At 45.4% G+C, this 14,526-nt stretch overlaps 1 protein-coding gene across 1 annotated transcript in view; it reads left to right on the top strand.

The window, feature by feature from the left end:
- Positions 1-14,526, top strand: part of TP53BP1 (tumor protein p53 binding protein 1) — a 154,286-nt gene that overhangs the window by 117,280 nt on the left and 22,480 nt on the right. The window contains 1 exon segment of the mRNA XM_030189634.1: positions 10,441-10,632. Coding sequence (XP_030045494.1) covers positions 10,441-10,632 — 192 coding nt within the window.

Below are 14,526 nucleotides of genomic sequence, written 5' to 3'. Positions count from 1 at the left end.
TCAGAGAATTACGGTAGTCCAGTTGCTACAATATCAACAGCTGCACCAAGACCTTAAAATGGCTCGGGATAGAATAGGAACGAACCAGCTATAGTTGTTTCAGCTTAAAGACCTTTTGTGACAGATTTTTCATCTGAGCACCCACAGTCAGAGTCTAGGATAACCCCTAGCACTTGTGATTTATAATCTACAGTCAACTGGAATCCATCCAAGCATGAGACATAAGTTGGAATATTGATCTCACACCAAACCATAACATCTTTGTGTTTATTTTGAGCTTAACAGTGAGAGACCAGCGCTTAATTTCCTCCATGCAATAATTGATTTTAGTAAACTATTTTGAGATAATCCATTTGAAACCAATATGAAAATATCATCAGCATTTCTGTAGCGCTACTAGATGTACGCAGCGCTGTAGACTTGAACATGAAGAGACAGTCCCTGCTCGACAGAGCTTACAATCTAATTAGGACAGACAAACAGGACAAATAAGGGATAAGGGAATTACTAAGGTGGGAATGATAAAACATGGGTACTGAACAAGTGAGTAAGGGTTAGGAGTTAAAAGCAGCATCAAAAAGTTGGGCATTTTGCCTAGATTTGAAGACTACCAGAGATGGAGCTTGACATACCAGTTCAGGAAGTCTATTCCAGGCATATATGGTGCAGCAGGATAAAAGGAATGGTGTCTGGAGTTAGCAGTGGAGGAGAAGGGTGCAGATAAGAGACATTTACCCAGTGAATGGAGTTCCCGGGGGAGAAGTGTAGGGAGAGATAAAGAGTGGAGAGGTACTGAGTTTGCAGAGTGAATGCACTTGTAAGTCAGTAAGAGGAGTTTGAAATGTATGCAGAAACAGGGAACCAATGAAGTGACTTGAGGAGAGGGCTATATGAGCATAGCGACACTGGTGGGTAATAAGTCGGGCAGAGGAATTTTGAACAGATTGAATGGGAGAGAGATGGCTTAGTGGGAAACCTGTGAGAAGCAAGTTGCAGTGGTCTAAGTGAGAGGTGATAAGAGTGTGGATAAAGGTTCTGGTAGTGTGCTCAGAAAGGAAAGGACGGATTTTGGTTATAGAGAAAAAATGACAGGTTTTAGCAGTCTTTTGAATATGTACAGAGAAGGAGAGAGAGGTGTCGAAGATAACCCCAAGGTTACCAGCTGATGAGTCAGGGAGGATGAGAGTGTTATCCACAGAGATAGAGAATGGGGGAAGAGGAGAGGTTGTTTTAGGGGGGGAAAGCTCAGTCTTGGTCATGTTTAGTGTCAGATGGCGGTGAGACATCCAGGCAGCAGTGTCAGACAGGCAGGCTGATACTTGGCCTGGATTGCAGCTGAAATTTCTGGTATGGAGAGGTAGATCTGAGAGTCATCAGCATAAAGGTGATACTGAAAACCATGGGATAAGATCAGAGTACCAAGGGAGGAAGTATAGATGGAGTTTCATTCTATCCTCAAGTTTAGCACTACTAAGTGAGCTCATATACAAGTTTTACAATAGCAGAGATGTAGGTGAACCCTACAGAACTCCACAGGGTGGTTGCCATGAACTTGAAAACTTTCCATCCTTCATAACAGAGTACTGTCTATTTAGTAAAAATGAACTAAACTACCAGAGCACCATAGTTGTAAAACCTAAGTCGGGTAACATTTCAATTAATTTGTCACGATTAACTATATCAAAGGCAGCAGATATATCAAATTGGAGCAGTACTATACTTTTCTTAATATTCGATTTACTAACAATATCTCAATACTATGATATACTCTAAAACCATGGTGAGAGTCATGAAACAAGTTAGCTTTCTGCACAAATTCGGATACTTGTGAACTCACCACAAATTCTACTAATCTGGGAAACTAATCTGACAGTTGGTCTAAAATTAGTCACTTGAGACAAATCTGCCCCTACAAGTTTTGGAATAGGAGTCGGAACAATACTTCCTATAGATGATGAAAACCATCCTTGATTAATTGTTAAATTTATGTAATAAGTTAACCAATTAAATAAAAAAAATTAATGGAGGGTTTTTCAGCAGAAAAGAGGGACAGGAATTTAAAGAACAAACTGATAGGTTTTATCTCCTGGACAGATATAGGTTTAAAAGAAGACCGTGCTGTGTCCTCAGGTACAGTGGGGGAAATAAGTATTTGATCCCTTGCTGATTTTGTAAGTTTGCCCACTGACAAAGACATGAGCAGCCCATAATTGAAGGGTAGGTTATTGGTAACAGTGAGAGATAGCACATCACAAATTAAATCTGGAAAATCACATTGTGGAAAGTATATGAATTTATTTGCATTCTGCAGAGGGAAATAAGTATTTAATCCCTCTGGCAAACAAGACCTAATACTTGGTGGCAAAACCCTTGTTGGCAAGCACAGCGGTCAGACGTCTTCTGTAGTTGATGATGAGGTTTGCACACATGTCAGGAGGAATTTTGGTCCACTCCTCTTTGCAGATCATCTCTAAATCATTAAGAGTTCTGGGCTGTCGCTTGGCAACTCGCAGCTTCAGCTCCCTCCATAAGTTTTCAATGGGATTAAGGTCTGGTGACTGGCTAGGCCACTCCATGACCCTAATGTGCTTCTTCCTGAGCCACTCCTTTGTTGCCTTGGCTGTATGTTTTGGGTCATTGTCGTGCTGGAAGACCCAGCCACGACCCATTTTTAAGGCCCTGGCGGAGGGAAGGAGGTTGTCACTCAGAATTGTACGGTACATGGCCCCATCCATTCTCCCATTGATGCGGTGAAGTAGTCCTGTGCCCTTAGCAGAGAAACACCCCCAAAACATAACATTTCCACCTCCAGGCTTGACAGTGGGGACGGTGTTCTTTGGGTCATAGGCAGCATTTCTCTTCCTCCAAACACGGCGAGTTGAGTTCATGCCAAAGAGCTCAAGTTTTGTCTCATCTGACCACAGCACCTTCTCCCAATCACTCTCGGCATCATCCAGGTGTTCACTGGCAAACTTCAGACGGGCCGTCACATGTGCCTTCCGGAGCAGGGGGACCTTGCGGGCACTGCAGGATTGCAATCCGTTATGTCGTAATGTGTTACCAATGGTTTTCGTGGTGACAGTGGTCCCAGCTGCCTTGAGATCATTGACAAGTTCCCCCCTTGTAGTTGTAGGCTGATTTCTAACCTTCCTCATGATCAAGGATACCCCACGAGGTGAGATTTTGCGTGGAGCCCCAGATCTTTGTCGATTGACAGTCATTTTGTACTTCTTCCATTTTCTTACTATGGCACCAACAGTTGTCTCCTTCTCGCCCAGCGTCTTACTGATGGTTTTGTAGCCCATTCCAGCCTTGTGCAGGTGTATGATCTTGTCCCTGACATCCTTAGACAGCTCCTTGCTCTTGGCCATTTTGTAGAGGTTAGAGTCTGACTGATTCACTGAGTCTGTGGACAGGTGTCTTTCATACAGGTGACCATTGCCGACAGCTGTCTGTCATGCAGGTAACGAGTTGATTTGGAGCATCTACCTGGTCTGTAGGGGCCAGATCTCTTACTGGTTGGTGGGGGATCAAATACTTATTTCCCTCTGCAGAATGCAAATAAATTCATATACTTTCCACAATGTGATTTTCCGGATTTAATTTGTGATGTGCTATCTCTCACTGTTACCAATAACCTACCCTTCAATTATGGGCTGCTCATGTCTTTGTCAGTGGGCAAACTTACAAAATCAGCAAGGGATCAAATACTTATTTCCCCCACTGTATATTACATAAATTATCATGCTGATATTTCATACTATTAGAAAATAATTTGATATATATATCTGCCTGAGCCAAAACTGGTTTTGTTGTAGGCCATCCAGGGGAGGAATCATTGATTGGAGTTGACACTTGTGTAGTTAAGTGCTAATATTCAGCATTTAAGCAGATAAGGTAACCGGACAAATAGGATTTTATTTTTAATGCAATCCTATTTGGTCAAGGGCTGAATATTAGTCTTAACTGGATAAGTGCCATATGTTCACAAGTACCTGAATATTTAATGCAGATGCCTGAATATGGCCTGGCATTGAATATCAGAGCATAAAGCCGCAGCGGGCTGCATATTTACCCCATCCATTTAAATGATACCATACAAATATATTTTCAGCTACGTAGCTTCCCACTATTCCAGAACCTGTGGGATAGTTGTGTCCATCAACCAGCAAGTGGTGATAGAGAACTGAAAATGGAGCTGAGACATCTCTCTTGGCATCCAGTCCAGCTCCTCAGTATTTTCTATCTCCAGCAAGTGGATGGAAAAGAGGAAAAAGGTTTGCGGGAGAGCATGGGACAGAATATCCGTCCTTAGCCTTTCTCATCTGTGGTAAGACTTGTGGAGACTGTGAGCTTGAGGGGAGCAGCCAGCAATGGTAAGTCTGTCTAATGTTTGACTCAGAACTGTTTGGAGCTGCAAGTTCTACTTGCTGCAGCAAAAGGGATTCTCAATCACCGCTTAGGACACTTTGTGCTGCACATGTGACGGGATGAATGGCAACTACCACGGAGGCAGTTAAGTGGTGTTTCCGGTATGGGACCTGCTGGTCGACATTGGGGTTTTTCAGTTCGTGCAGGCTGGGAATCCCGCGTGACGCAGAGGAAATGGTTGGCGGCAGCACATCTTCCAATTTGGCACTGTATCTGAATATGCTGGGGTCTTCAGGCTCGCTGGCAGGGCTGATGTGCAGTTTGATGCAGGGGAGCACAGGAATAGGCGCCATATTGTCAAGGCCGACTAGCAATGAGGAGCAGCCTCTGTCTGATCATGTGCAGAGCACAGCCGCCATTTTACAGCCACAATGCCCAACAGAGCATTCAGCTGCATCAGATTTTTGTTTTCTCTGGAGTTTATATTGCTGTTATGCCAGGCTGTTGACTGAAGCAAGGATAGTCAGAGTTGCTGCAAGGTGTTTCAGTTTCTCGCCCCACTGCCTTTCCAGCAAATAAGAGATCTCGTTTAGACCTCCAGGAGTGGGCAGATAAGGCTTTCTGCTTAACTGACTTAGCCTCAGTCTATTCAGAGGACTCATCGTTGAAGGAGCCATTAGAGGAGTCTGACTTAGCCTCATTCTGTTCAGAGGACTCATCGTTGAAGGAGCCATTAGAGGAGTCTGACTTAGCCTCATTCTGTTCAGAGGACTCATCGTTGAAGGAGCCATTAGAGGAGAGAGAGCTCCCTCTGAAGAGGGAGGTGATCTGAAAGTACTGAGCTTGTTTCATAACGAGGAGCTCATACTCCTTATTTCTGAGGCACTGGCAGTGTTTTCCATTGAGGAGCCTTCTGCTTCAACATCAGGAGTTCAGTCTTCGTCGATCATGAGGGGGCTTAGAGGTCCTGCTAATGCAGTCAGACAATCTGGACCCTATTACAGCAGAATAGGTCTCGCCGGGTGTGGGGCTGAGAGTGGGAAGAACCATGGCTCGCCTCTACCCGTTAGTTTCAGAGGAGGAAGATAAATTGCAGCTTCCTAGGGTGGGCTCCTGATTACGACCAGTGATAGGGGGCATTGCCCTAAAAGACCTACAGGTTAAGAAGCTAGAAGGCTTGCTGAAACAAATCTATGAAGTGCCCTCTTTGGGCCTTCAAATGACAGTGTGCAGCTTGCTGGTGGCAAGAGCATGGCTGAAGTGGCATCAGTAATAAAATATGGGCACCATAATGCCCTGTTAGAAGCTGGATTGGCTTACTTGGGATGCTATTTGACATGTTACAGGTTACTGCCCTCATATCTTTGGCTGCCACAACATGTTAGCAACTCTGGTTGCGGCATTGGGTATCGGATGCAGCATTTATTTATTTAGATTTTGCTCACACCTTTTTCAGTAGTAGCTCAAGTTGAGTTACATTCAGGTACTCTGGATATTTCTCTGTTCCAGGAGGGCTTACAATCTAAGTTTGTACCTGAGGCAATGGAGGGTTAAGTGACTTGCCCAAGATCACAAGGAGCAGCAGTGGGATTTGAACCGGCCACCTCAGGATTGCAAGACCGGTGCTGTAACCACTAGGCCACTCCTCCACTAGTCTCATCTAGTTAAACGGCCCTTTCGGAGCAATTGACTGTTTGGAGAAGATAGCTTGGTAAAAGAACTGGGAGGAAACTAAGCCACAGCAGTTGCCAAAGGTCTCTGGTCGACCATCTTCAGGGGGCTCTCAATCTTGATTTTGAGACAGCAGATAGTACCAGCTTGGTCGTCAGCAGTATGGTCATAAGTCCTGCGATCAGGCATGCCAGTCTTCCTTTCATGCGGACAGCAAGTCCTCCTCTCAGTCAGGTAGAGTGCCCAATGTCTCAAGAGCTTCACAGTGATGTGAGGCTGGTCCACTGTTCTCTTCCTCTGGTAGGAGGATGTCTTTAGGAGTTTTGGGAGGAGTGGGCCAAAATCATGTCAGACCAGTGGGTTCTGGGTATTCAAAAAGTCTAAACTGCTGTCTGTGAATGTCCCACTTTTGCATGGAGACACTGAAAGCAGTCATAGCCTTGGTTCAAGTGGGAGAATTTTCTCACCACCCTCGATTTCAAGGAGGCATACTTGCATATACCCATATACATCAGAGATATCTACGTTTTACAGTGCTGGGCCGTCACTTTCAGTTCAGGGCTTTTTCCCTTTGGTCTCGCCACAGGTGCAAGAATATTTACCAAGGTTATTGTGGTGGCAGCCTTCCTTCATCACCAGGGACTTTAGAGTTCACCCGTATCTCTAAGACTGGCTCATTTGTGCATCCTATTCAAACAGCATGGCAGTGATGGACAAAGTTGTCTCCTTCTGCAGTTGTTCGGGTTGGGTGATGAATCTGGAGAAGAGCAGACTAACTCCATCACAGACGCTGAAATATCTAGGCTAGAGGTTTTCAACCCAGTCTTTGGGGCACACCCAGCCAGTTGGGGGTTTGAGGATATCCCCATTGAATTCAGTATGGATATCCTGAAAATCCCAACTGGCTAGGTGTGCACCGAAGACTGGATTGAGAACCTCTGATCTTAGGTGTTCTTGTCAACTCAGGACGGGAGAGGCTCCTTCCTTATGGGAGCACAAGAGGTCGAGTCTGATTCAACAGATTTGTCTTCTCAGTCAAGGCAAACCCAGGGTCTGGGACTGAGTCCAGGTTCTGGGGTCAGTGACAGTGGCAATAGAAATGGTGCCATGGACAAGGGCTCATATGTGGCCATTACAGGAATCTCTCCTCAGCTGCTGGTCTGCGGCGCCACTGAAGTACGACTTTCATCTTCCTTGGACACTGGTTGCCAGACAGGAGTATACATTGGTGGTTGTCGCCCAGGAATTTGACCGTCGGAGCTCCCTTTCTGATACCACAATTGTAGGTGGTGAAAATGGACACCAGCAAGTCGAGTTGTGGAGCTTATTACAAGTTCCATCTGGCACAGGACACCTGGACAGAACAGGAGTCTCAGTGATTGATAAATCGCTTGGCGCTCAAGGCACTGCGAAATTCCTTAACTTTGCTCCCTTTCTGGCAGGGTCCTCAGACTGAGTTTTCTCCGATAATGCGATAGCAGTGGCTTATATCAAAGCTTGTATCAACAAGCAGGGTGGACTCGGAGCCATCAGATGGCCGTGGAGGCAGTCTCCTTCATGAGTGGGTGGAAATAAGCCTCTGCTTGTTGGCAGCTCACGGCACTGGGTCCCTTGAATAACAAGGCAGACTTTTCCAGCAGGTACTCTTTGGATCCAGTAGAATGGCATTCCGTTTTGTTGCCATCAAGTCCAGAGAGAACCCCATCAGTACACTATCAGTTGAAAACCCTGGCTGGATAGTTCCCAAAGTACCCAAGTTCTTCACCCATTGGAATGAACCGGACTTGATGGGGATCAATGCCCTACTGCAGTCCTGGCCGGAGACTCATCTACTGTATGTTTTCCCTTCTTGGCATATAGTAGGCTATGTGTTGAAAAGGATTGCAGTGCACCGGGGTCGAATAATTCTTATAACCCTGAATTGGCCTCAGAGGCCGTGGTATGCCGACCTGATTTGACTGCTGGATGGGAGTCCTGTTCATCTTCTACAGGTATATGACCTACTGAAGCAAGGTCCAGTGCTCTTGGAGGATTTGTGCCCCTTTGGTCTTATGGCTTGGCCATTGAAGGGGCTTGATTGAGACAAAAAGGTTATTCTGATTCAAGAGTGTTTCCTAGCCCGAAGCAAGGTCATTGCTACCTTGCTTCAAGCTAGGAAACACTCTTACATCCATTAGGTGTTCGAGGGCTGCTGATCTGCCTTCTCTGCTCAGATTGCACACGTCCTATAGTTTCTTCAGGCAGGCCTTAAGAAAGGATTGGCATTGAGTTCTCTAAAAGTTCAGGTTGCAGCTTTGGCCTGTTTCAGGGGCCAAATATAGAAGACATCTCTTAACAGCTCACCTGAATATCATTCGATTCTTGTGGGCTGTGTCCAGAGTGGAACCTTAATTTAGTTCTTTGGGCTTTTCAGAGGCCTCATTTTGAGTCATTCCAGAAGGCCTACTTGAAAGATCTTACACTAAAGACAGCGTTCTTGGTGGCTGTTGTGTGAACATGTATGGTTTTGGAGCTTCAGGCTTTCTCTTGTTGGGATCCCTTTCTTCGCTTTTCGAAGGCAGGTTCTCCATGCACATGGTTCCTTCCTTTCTTCTGAAATTAGTATCAGCATTTCATCTCAACCAATCTGTGGAGCTACCGTCCTTTTTTAGAGAGGACAAACAGGCTCAGTATTCTTCCTTGAAGCTTCTCGATGTGTTGAGGGTCCTCATTAGGTATCTGGAAACCACAAATGAGTTTCACAAATTGGATAGATTGTTCATGTTTTTTGATAAACAGAGGCTTGGCTTCATTCCAATTGCTAAATGGCTAAAGGAGACTATTTTGCTTGTGGGGAAGCAAAATCCTCAGGCCTTGCAGGCTCATTCGATGAGGCGTACAGCGACATCCGGGCAGGAGACTACCTTATTGTCTCGGTGGATATTTGCAAGGTGGTAACGTGGTCAACGCTGCATACTTCTGTTGAGCACTATGGGGTAGACTTTGTTGCACGCTGGGAAGCCATTTATGGGGCTTTGGTCCTCCGGGCAAGGGTACCAGGATCCCACCTACTATAGAGATTGCTTTTGAACGTCCCACAGGTTCTGCAATAGTGGGACACTATGTAACGGAAGGAGAAATTAGGTCTTACCTGATTATTTTCTTTCCAGTAGTCCTTCCCACTATTCCAGAGGTCCACCCGCAGTTTCTGAGATGTTTAGTTGATTCAAAGTAATGGGTCAAATAACGACTCTCACCTTCCATGGTGCTTCCTGCGTATTTCTTGTTCTCTACAAGTTGTTCAGAGATGAGAGGTCCACATATGTTTGTTCATCTGGTTGGAGTTTGGTTAGCAAGTTGTTTAAGGTTTGTTGTTGTTGTTTTTTTTTTTTTTATTCTGAGTTTCTCCTTACTGCTTGTCTAAGTAAATATTGAGGAGCTAGACTGGATGCCAGGAGATGTCTCTGCTCAATTTTCAGTTCTCTATCTCCACTTGATAAAAGGTGGGAAAATGTGGGATACAAATGCAATAAATAAATAAACTATCCAGGCAAAAAAAGAGGAGGAAAAAAACTAACGTAAACGTGAGGAACAAACAGGTTCAGGGAGGATATCAAGAAATCTTTAATATAAACAGCATAAAAGCGACTTGACCCAGCCGTGTTTCGGCACAAAAGCCTGACTCGGGTCAGGTTGATCTCTTATGTTATGGCGAAAAAGCTTAACAAAAGAGTAAAGTCAAAGTCCAGGCTGTTGAACTTTTGTGCAATCCTCGGTAGGAAACAAATTGCTGAGCTGCAGACACCATCCGACTGGTAAACGTCAGTGACGTAAATTTTGTTAAGCTTTTTTGTCATAACATAAGAGATCAATCTGACCTCTGAGGCAGGCCTTTGTGCTGAAACACGGCTGTGTCTGGTCGCTTTTATGCTGTTTATATTAAAGGCTTCTTGATATCCTCCTTGAATCTACCTCACTTCTTCGTTTGCTAGATACAACTATCCCACAGGTTCTGAAATAACGTGAAGGACTAATGGAAAGAAAATTATCAGGTAAGACCTAATTTCTCCATCCAGTTAACTTTATCCACGGATTTTTGGCAGTGCTACTTAAATAGAAAAGCTGCATATGATATCAGCCTAACTTTGTGGTTGGCCCGCCACTGAATTTTCCTCACATACATTTAACAACTCTTCTTGCATTTGGAAAATCTGTAGCACCTAGCAAGATCCAGCTTCTCCCAGGAGGAGTTGGATGGAGCCATGGCATTGGATCTATGGGGCTTCTCTCACATCCTGATGGATGAGTATTTGTTCTGTGGAATGAACTGGCAGGGGCTGACTGTCTAGCCAGTGTTTGGTGCCATGCATGCTGTGGTGTTTGCATCTGAGATGGTAACTTTCTGTTCCTTGCTGGTAGGTGTTGTGAAGGCACACAGGAAGGAATCTGAGGAGCTGTTTTACTGTATTGAGAAGGAAGGCCAGAGGAAATGGTACAAGCGAATGGCAGTAATCCTTTCTCTGGAACAAGGAAACAGACTCAGAGAACAGTATGGCCTTGGACCATATGAACCTGTTACACCCCTTACTAAAGCAGCTGACATCAGTCTTGGTAAGAGATGTGCATCTACTAAAGTAGTGGTAGTGGTGAGGGTTTCCTTGGTGAGCATGTTCCTACATCTTTTAAAGATGACACACTTAGCCTCATTTACTAAAGCATGTTCACATTTCTGTTTGTAGGGAAGAGGGTAACTTGGTAAATGAGGTTCATATTAACTATTAAAAGTTGAGAGTAGTAGTTCTTGCACCAACCAGTCTCTTGTTCCCTTCAAAAGTAATAGAGGGAGCAGCAAGGTATGCTTTAAGAGCCTTTTGTTTTTAAAGTTTACTGCTACTTCTGTGGGTGTTCTTTTGTGGGAGACTGATATACAAGGCAGAGAGAATCCCCTGTGCAATGAGGCAACTACTTTTAGGAGCCATAGGAAACGTAATTGTGTGCATTTTTGTTTGTTTGTTTTAAACCAAAGGAGGCTTAAGCTATCTTTCAGAAGAATGGCATTTTAAATGGAATGCATACCTAGGCGCCCCGACAAACTAGCCTTGTAACAAAATAGCCCTTGACAAATCAGCCCCTAACAAAATAGCCCTTGACAAATCAGCCCTTGACAAAATTGCTCCTCCCACAAAATAACCCTTGACAAAATAGCCCCCTTAACAAAATAGCCTCCTAGAAAAAAATAACACCACAAAAATAGATGATAAACTACAAGTGAAATCTTCACTGATAAAGGCTCCTGCCAGCATTGCATTGTATAAAACAAATATAAATGGACAAAATTCTATAGCTACCAACTGGTATTCATGATCTCTTCTGCTGTTTAAGGAAAGTATTCTTCCATCAACATGCTAATTAAAAAAAAAAACAACAACAATATTGTCATTTTCATAGTCTTACCAACCTTATCCTGTTTGGCAAGGTAAGATTAATAGGAAAAAAAAATGCAGTGTGCCGCAAGGCAAGTTCTCCCCCTGTCTGGTACTGTTTGGATTACTTTGTCAGAGGCCATATTCTGGGCAGCCTGATCGAGCCGTTTTGTCAGAGGCTATATTGTGGGCAGGCCATTTTGACAGTGGCTGTTATGTCGGGAACTTTTTTGTTTTGAGCTTTTTTTTGTCAGGGCTATTTTGTGTGGGGGCTTTTTTATCAGGCTCATTTTGTCGGGACTATTTTGACCGGGTACCGCATACCTAAAGAGTCACTGCAGTTTTTTTCAGTGTATACCAATCATTCAGCTGGAATTTTTCTTGCATGTGGGGTACCTTTTTTCCTTCTCACCTTGGATATGTGGCAGTGAAATGGTCTTTTCCTCTTCGTTCTGCTTGACCAGTTCAGATAATGGAGTTGTGTCCGGCTGGCAGTGGGGTAAGGGTCCTGTCCCTGCGCTGCTGAATTTTAAAAAGATGGCTTTATTTTCCTAGTGAAATAGTATTTTTAAATAAGAGCTACCTAAGGGGGAAAAGCAAGCAGTGCTAAGCTTCTGGATAGGGGAAAAAGCAGCAGCCCAGACACCTCAGTGGGTGTCAGACCTTTTGAGAGGTGGGGTATCCTACTTAGCTGTGGTCGTCGTCATGCATGAGGGCAGAAGACGGGCCTGCAGGATTCGCAGCAGAGCAGCACTGCCAATTCTGCTGCTGAATCCTTTGTGTGATGGGGCAGCTAGCGTCTTGCCCTGGGTCAGCACTGGGACCATTTGGAAGAGTGTTGCAGCAATGAGTGGCCTAGTGGTTAGGGTGGTGGACTTTGGTCCTGGAGAACTAAGGAACTGAGTTTGATTCCCACTTCAGGCACAGGCAGCTCCTTGTGACTCTGGGCAAGTCACTTAACCCTCCATTGCCCCGTGTAAGCCGCATTGAGCCTGCCATGAGTGGGAAAGCGCGGGGTACAAATGTAACAAAAAAAAAAAACACTTAGTCCCCTGGTAGCGGCTGCAGGTTCCCATCATTGGTGGGAATAGTGGCCATTTTAATGCTAGAGTGCCAGCTGCTCTCTGGTTGAGGCCTCAATGTTGGGGGGGGGGGGGGCTACAGTGGCTGAAGGCCATTTGACTGCATGTGGCAGGTTTTGGTGGGGGGCAGTTTCTCTGGCTAAGGCTATCCCCCTTCAGTCATGAAGGGTCCCTAAGGTTCAGGGCTCTGACACAGTTTGAAGAGGCCAAGGCAGTAGAGCGATGGTTCGGATGTAGATCGGGTCCTGTGCCTGCCTGTGTCCTTTCCGGAGGACTCTTGGGGGCTAGAGGATGACAACCTCAAGGGTTCCCTTCAGGATGCACCTCTCCTAGTGGAGGACTGAGGGGAACCTCTCCCTGGAGGAGGAGGATTCCTCTCCAGTAGTACATTTTGTTTTAGAAGGAAGAGCTTTGGATGGGGATCCCATCCTTGAGGAGCTTTGGAAGTTGCCCAAGGCCTTTCCATTGCATAAGGTCCTCTGGGAGGCACCAAAAGGAATCCTGAAGGGGACCAAGCTCTCGGGCAGGCTCTACTCATTACCTTCTGAGTATCTGAACAGGTTGTTCCACCTTCCTAAGGTAGGTTCCTTGGTCATGTTTGTGACTAAGAAGACCACAATCCTGGTAGGGAGGGAGCTTGCTCTGAACGATGCACATGATGTAAAGTAGAGCAGCTACTCAAGCAGGTGTTTGCTTTCTCTGTAGCAGGGATTCAGGTGTCCACAGTTTCTGGAGTCCTTGGAGATGACTCGCTGGTGTGGCCTTTCTGGCGACACACTCAGTGATCTGGTTCGCATTTTCTCATGGATGCTGGTGTCCATAATTGTGGCCTGTAACTGTCACGAAATGCCTAGCACCCATCTGGGGTTAACCCTGCGGCCACCTGGAGGGTCTGTCCCCAGCACTGCTGAGGCCTACCTGCACCTGGGCTAGTTTCCCACTCTGCCTGTTTATTCCCTGGTGATTTCTAGGACACTGGGCCACACTCCAGGGGTCCCACAGTTCCCAGAAAGCACTCACAGACCCAAAAACACAAACCAGGATTCTTAGTCCAGGACAAACAGAGTCAATAAACTAAATAAGGTTTATTTTCACAGAATTTGAACAGTGAACAGAAAAAGGTGAACTCAGCAAACAATAACAGGTAACTGAATGTGGATCAATTATAAAGTTATCTAAATATTTGTTTACTACCTGGGTAGTACCTGGGGAGGTCAGGAAATTGTACTATGCTGCGTGTTTGGTCAATAGCTGCTGATGGGTTATATCATACTAGTAAAAAAGGCCCGTTTCTGGAACGAATGAAACGGGCGCTAGCAAGGATTTCCTGGGAGTGTGTATGTTTGAGAGAGAGAGCCAGAGTGAATGTGCGGGTGTGTGACAGAGTGAGACTGTCTGTGTGACAGTGTGTGTGTGAGAATGAGAGTGTGTGACAGGGCCCCCTCCCCTGTTCCTAATGCCCCTCACCCCGTTCCCTCCCCTCCTTTTCCTCCTCCTTCCCACACTTTGGGTTCCTTAAGGCTTTCAAAAGTCTATGTACCCCCGTGGCCCTAACGCCCAGTATCCGGATACCCCACCGCTTTCCTCCTCACCCCTCCCCAAGATGTAATACTTTCACGTCCATTTTTTTTTTTTAAAGTGTCCTATCTACCCTGTGTACAAATGCCCGGCATTCAGATTGTGTTCCTCTCGTAAATTTTCATTTTTCATTCATTCAGAACTTGCATGTCTTTCAGTCATTCACAACTCCCCCCCCCCCCCCCCCCTTCTCCAGTTTAACACTTTCGTTTCCTTCAGTCTTTTAAAACTCTCCTATCTACCCTGTGTCCTAATGGCCAGCATTCAGATTGTTTTCCTTTCCCAAATGTTCATGTCTTTCAGTGGTTCAGAACTCCCCCCCCCCCCCCCCCCCCCCCCCCCATTTAACACTTTCGGTTCCTTCAGTCTTTTAAAACTCTCCTATCAACCCTGTGTCCTAATGGCCAGCACTCAGATTATTT

The sequence above is a fragment of the Microcaecilia unicolor genome, chromosome 1, assembly GCF_901765095.1.
Source record: "Microcaecilia unicolor chromosome 1, aMicUni1.1, whole genome shotgun sequence".
Classification (NCBI taxonomy): domain Eukaryota; kingdom Metazoa; phylum Chordata; class Amphibia; order Gymnophiona; family Siphonopidae; genus Microcaecilia; species Microcaecilia unicolor.
This window is presented reverse-complemented; position numbering and strand designations above follow the sequence as displayed.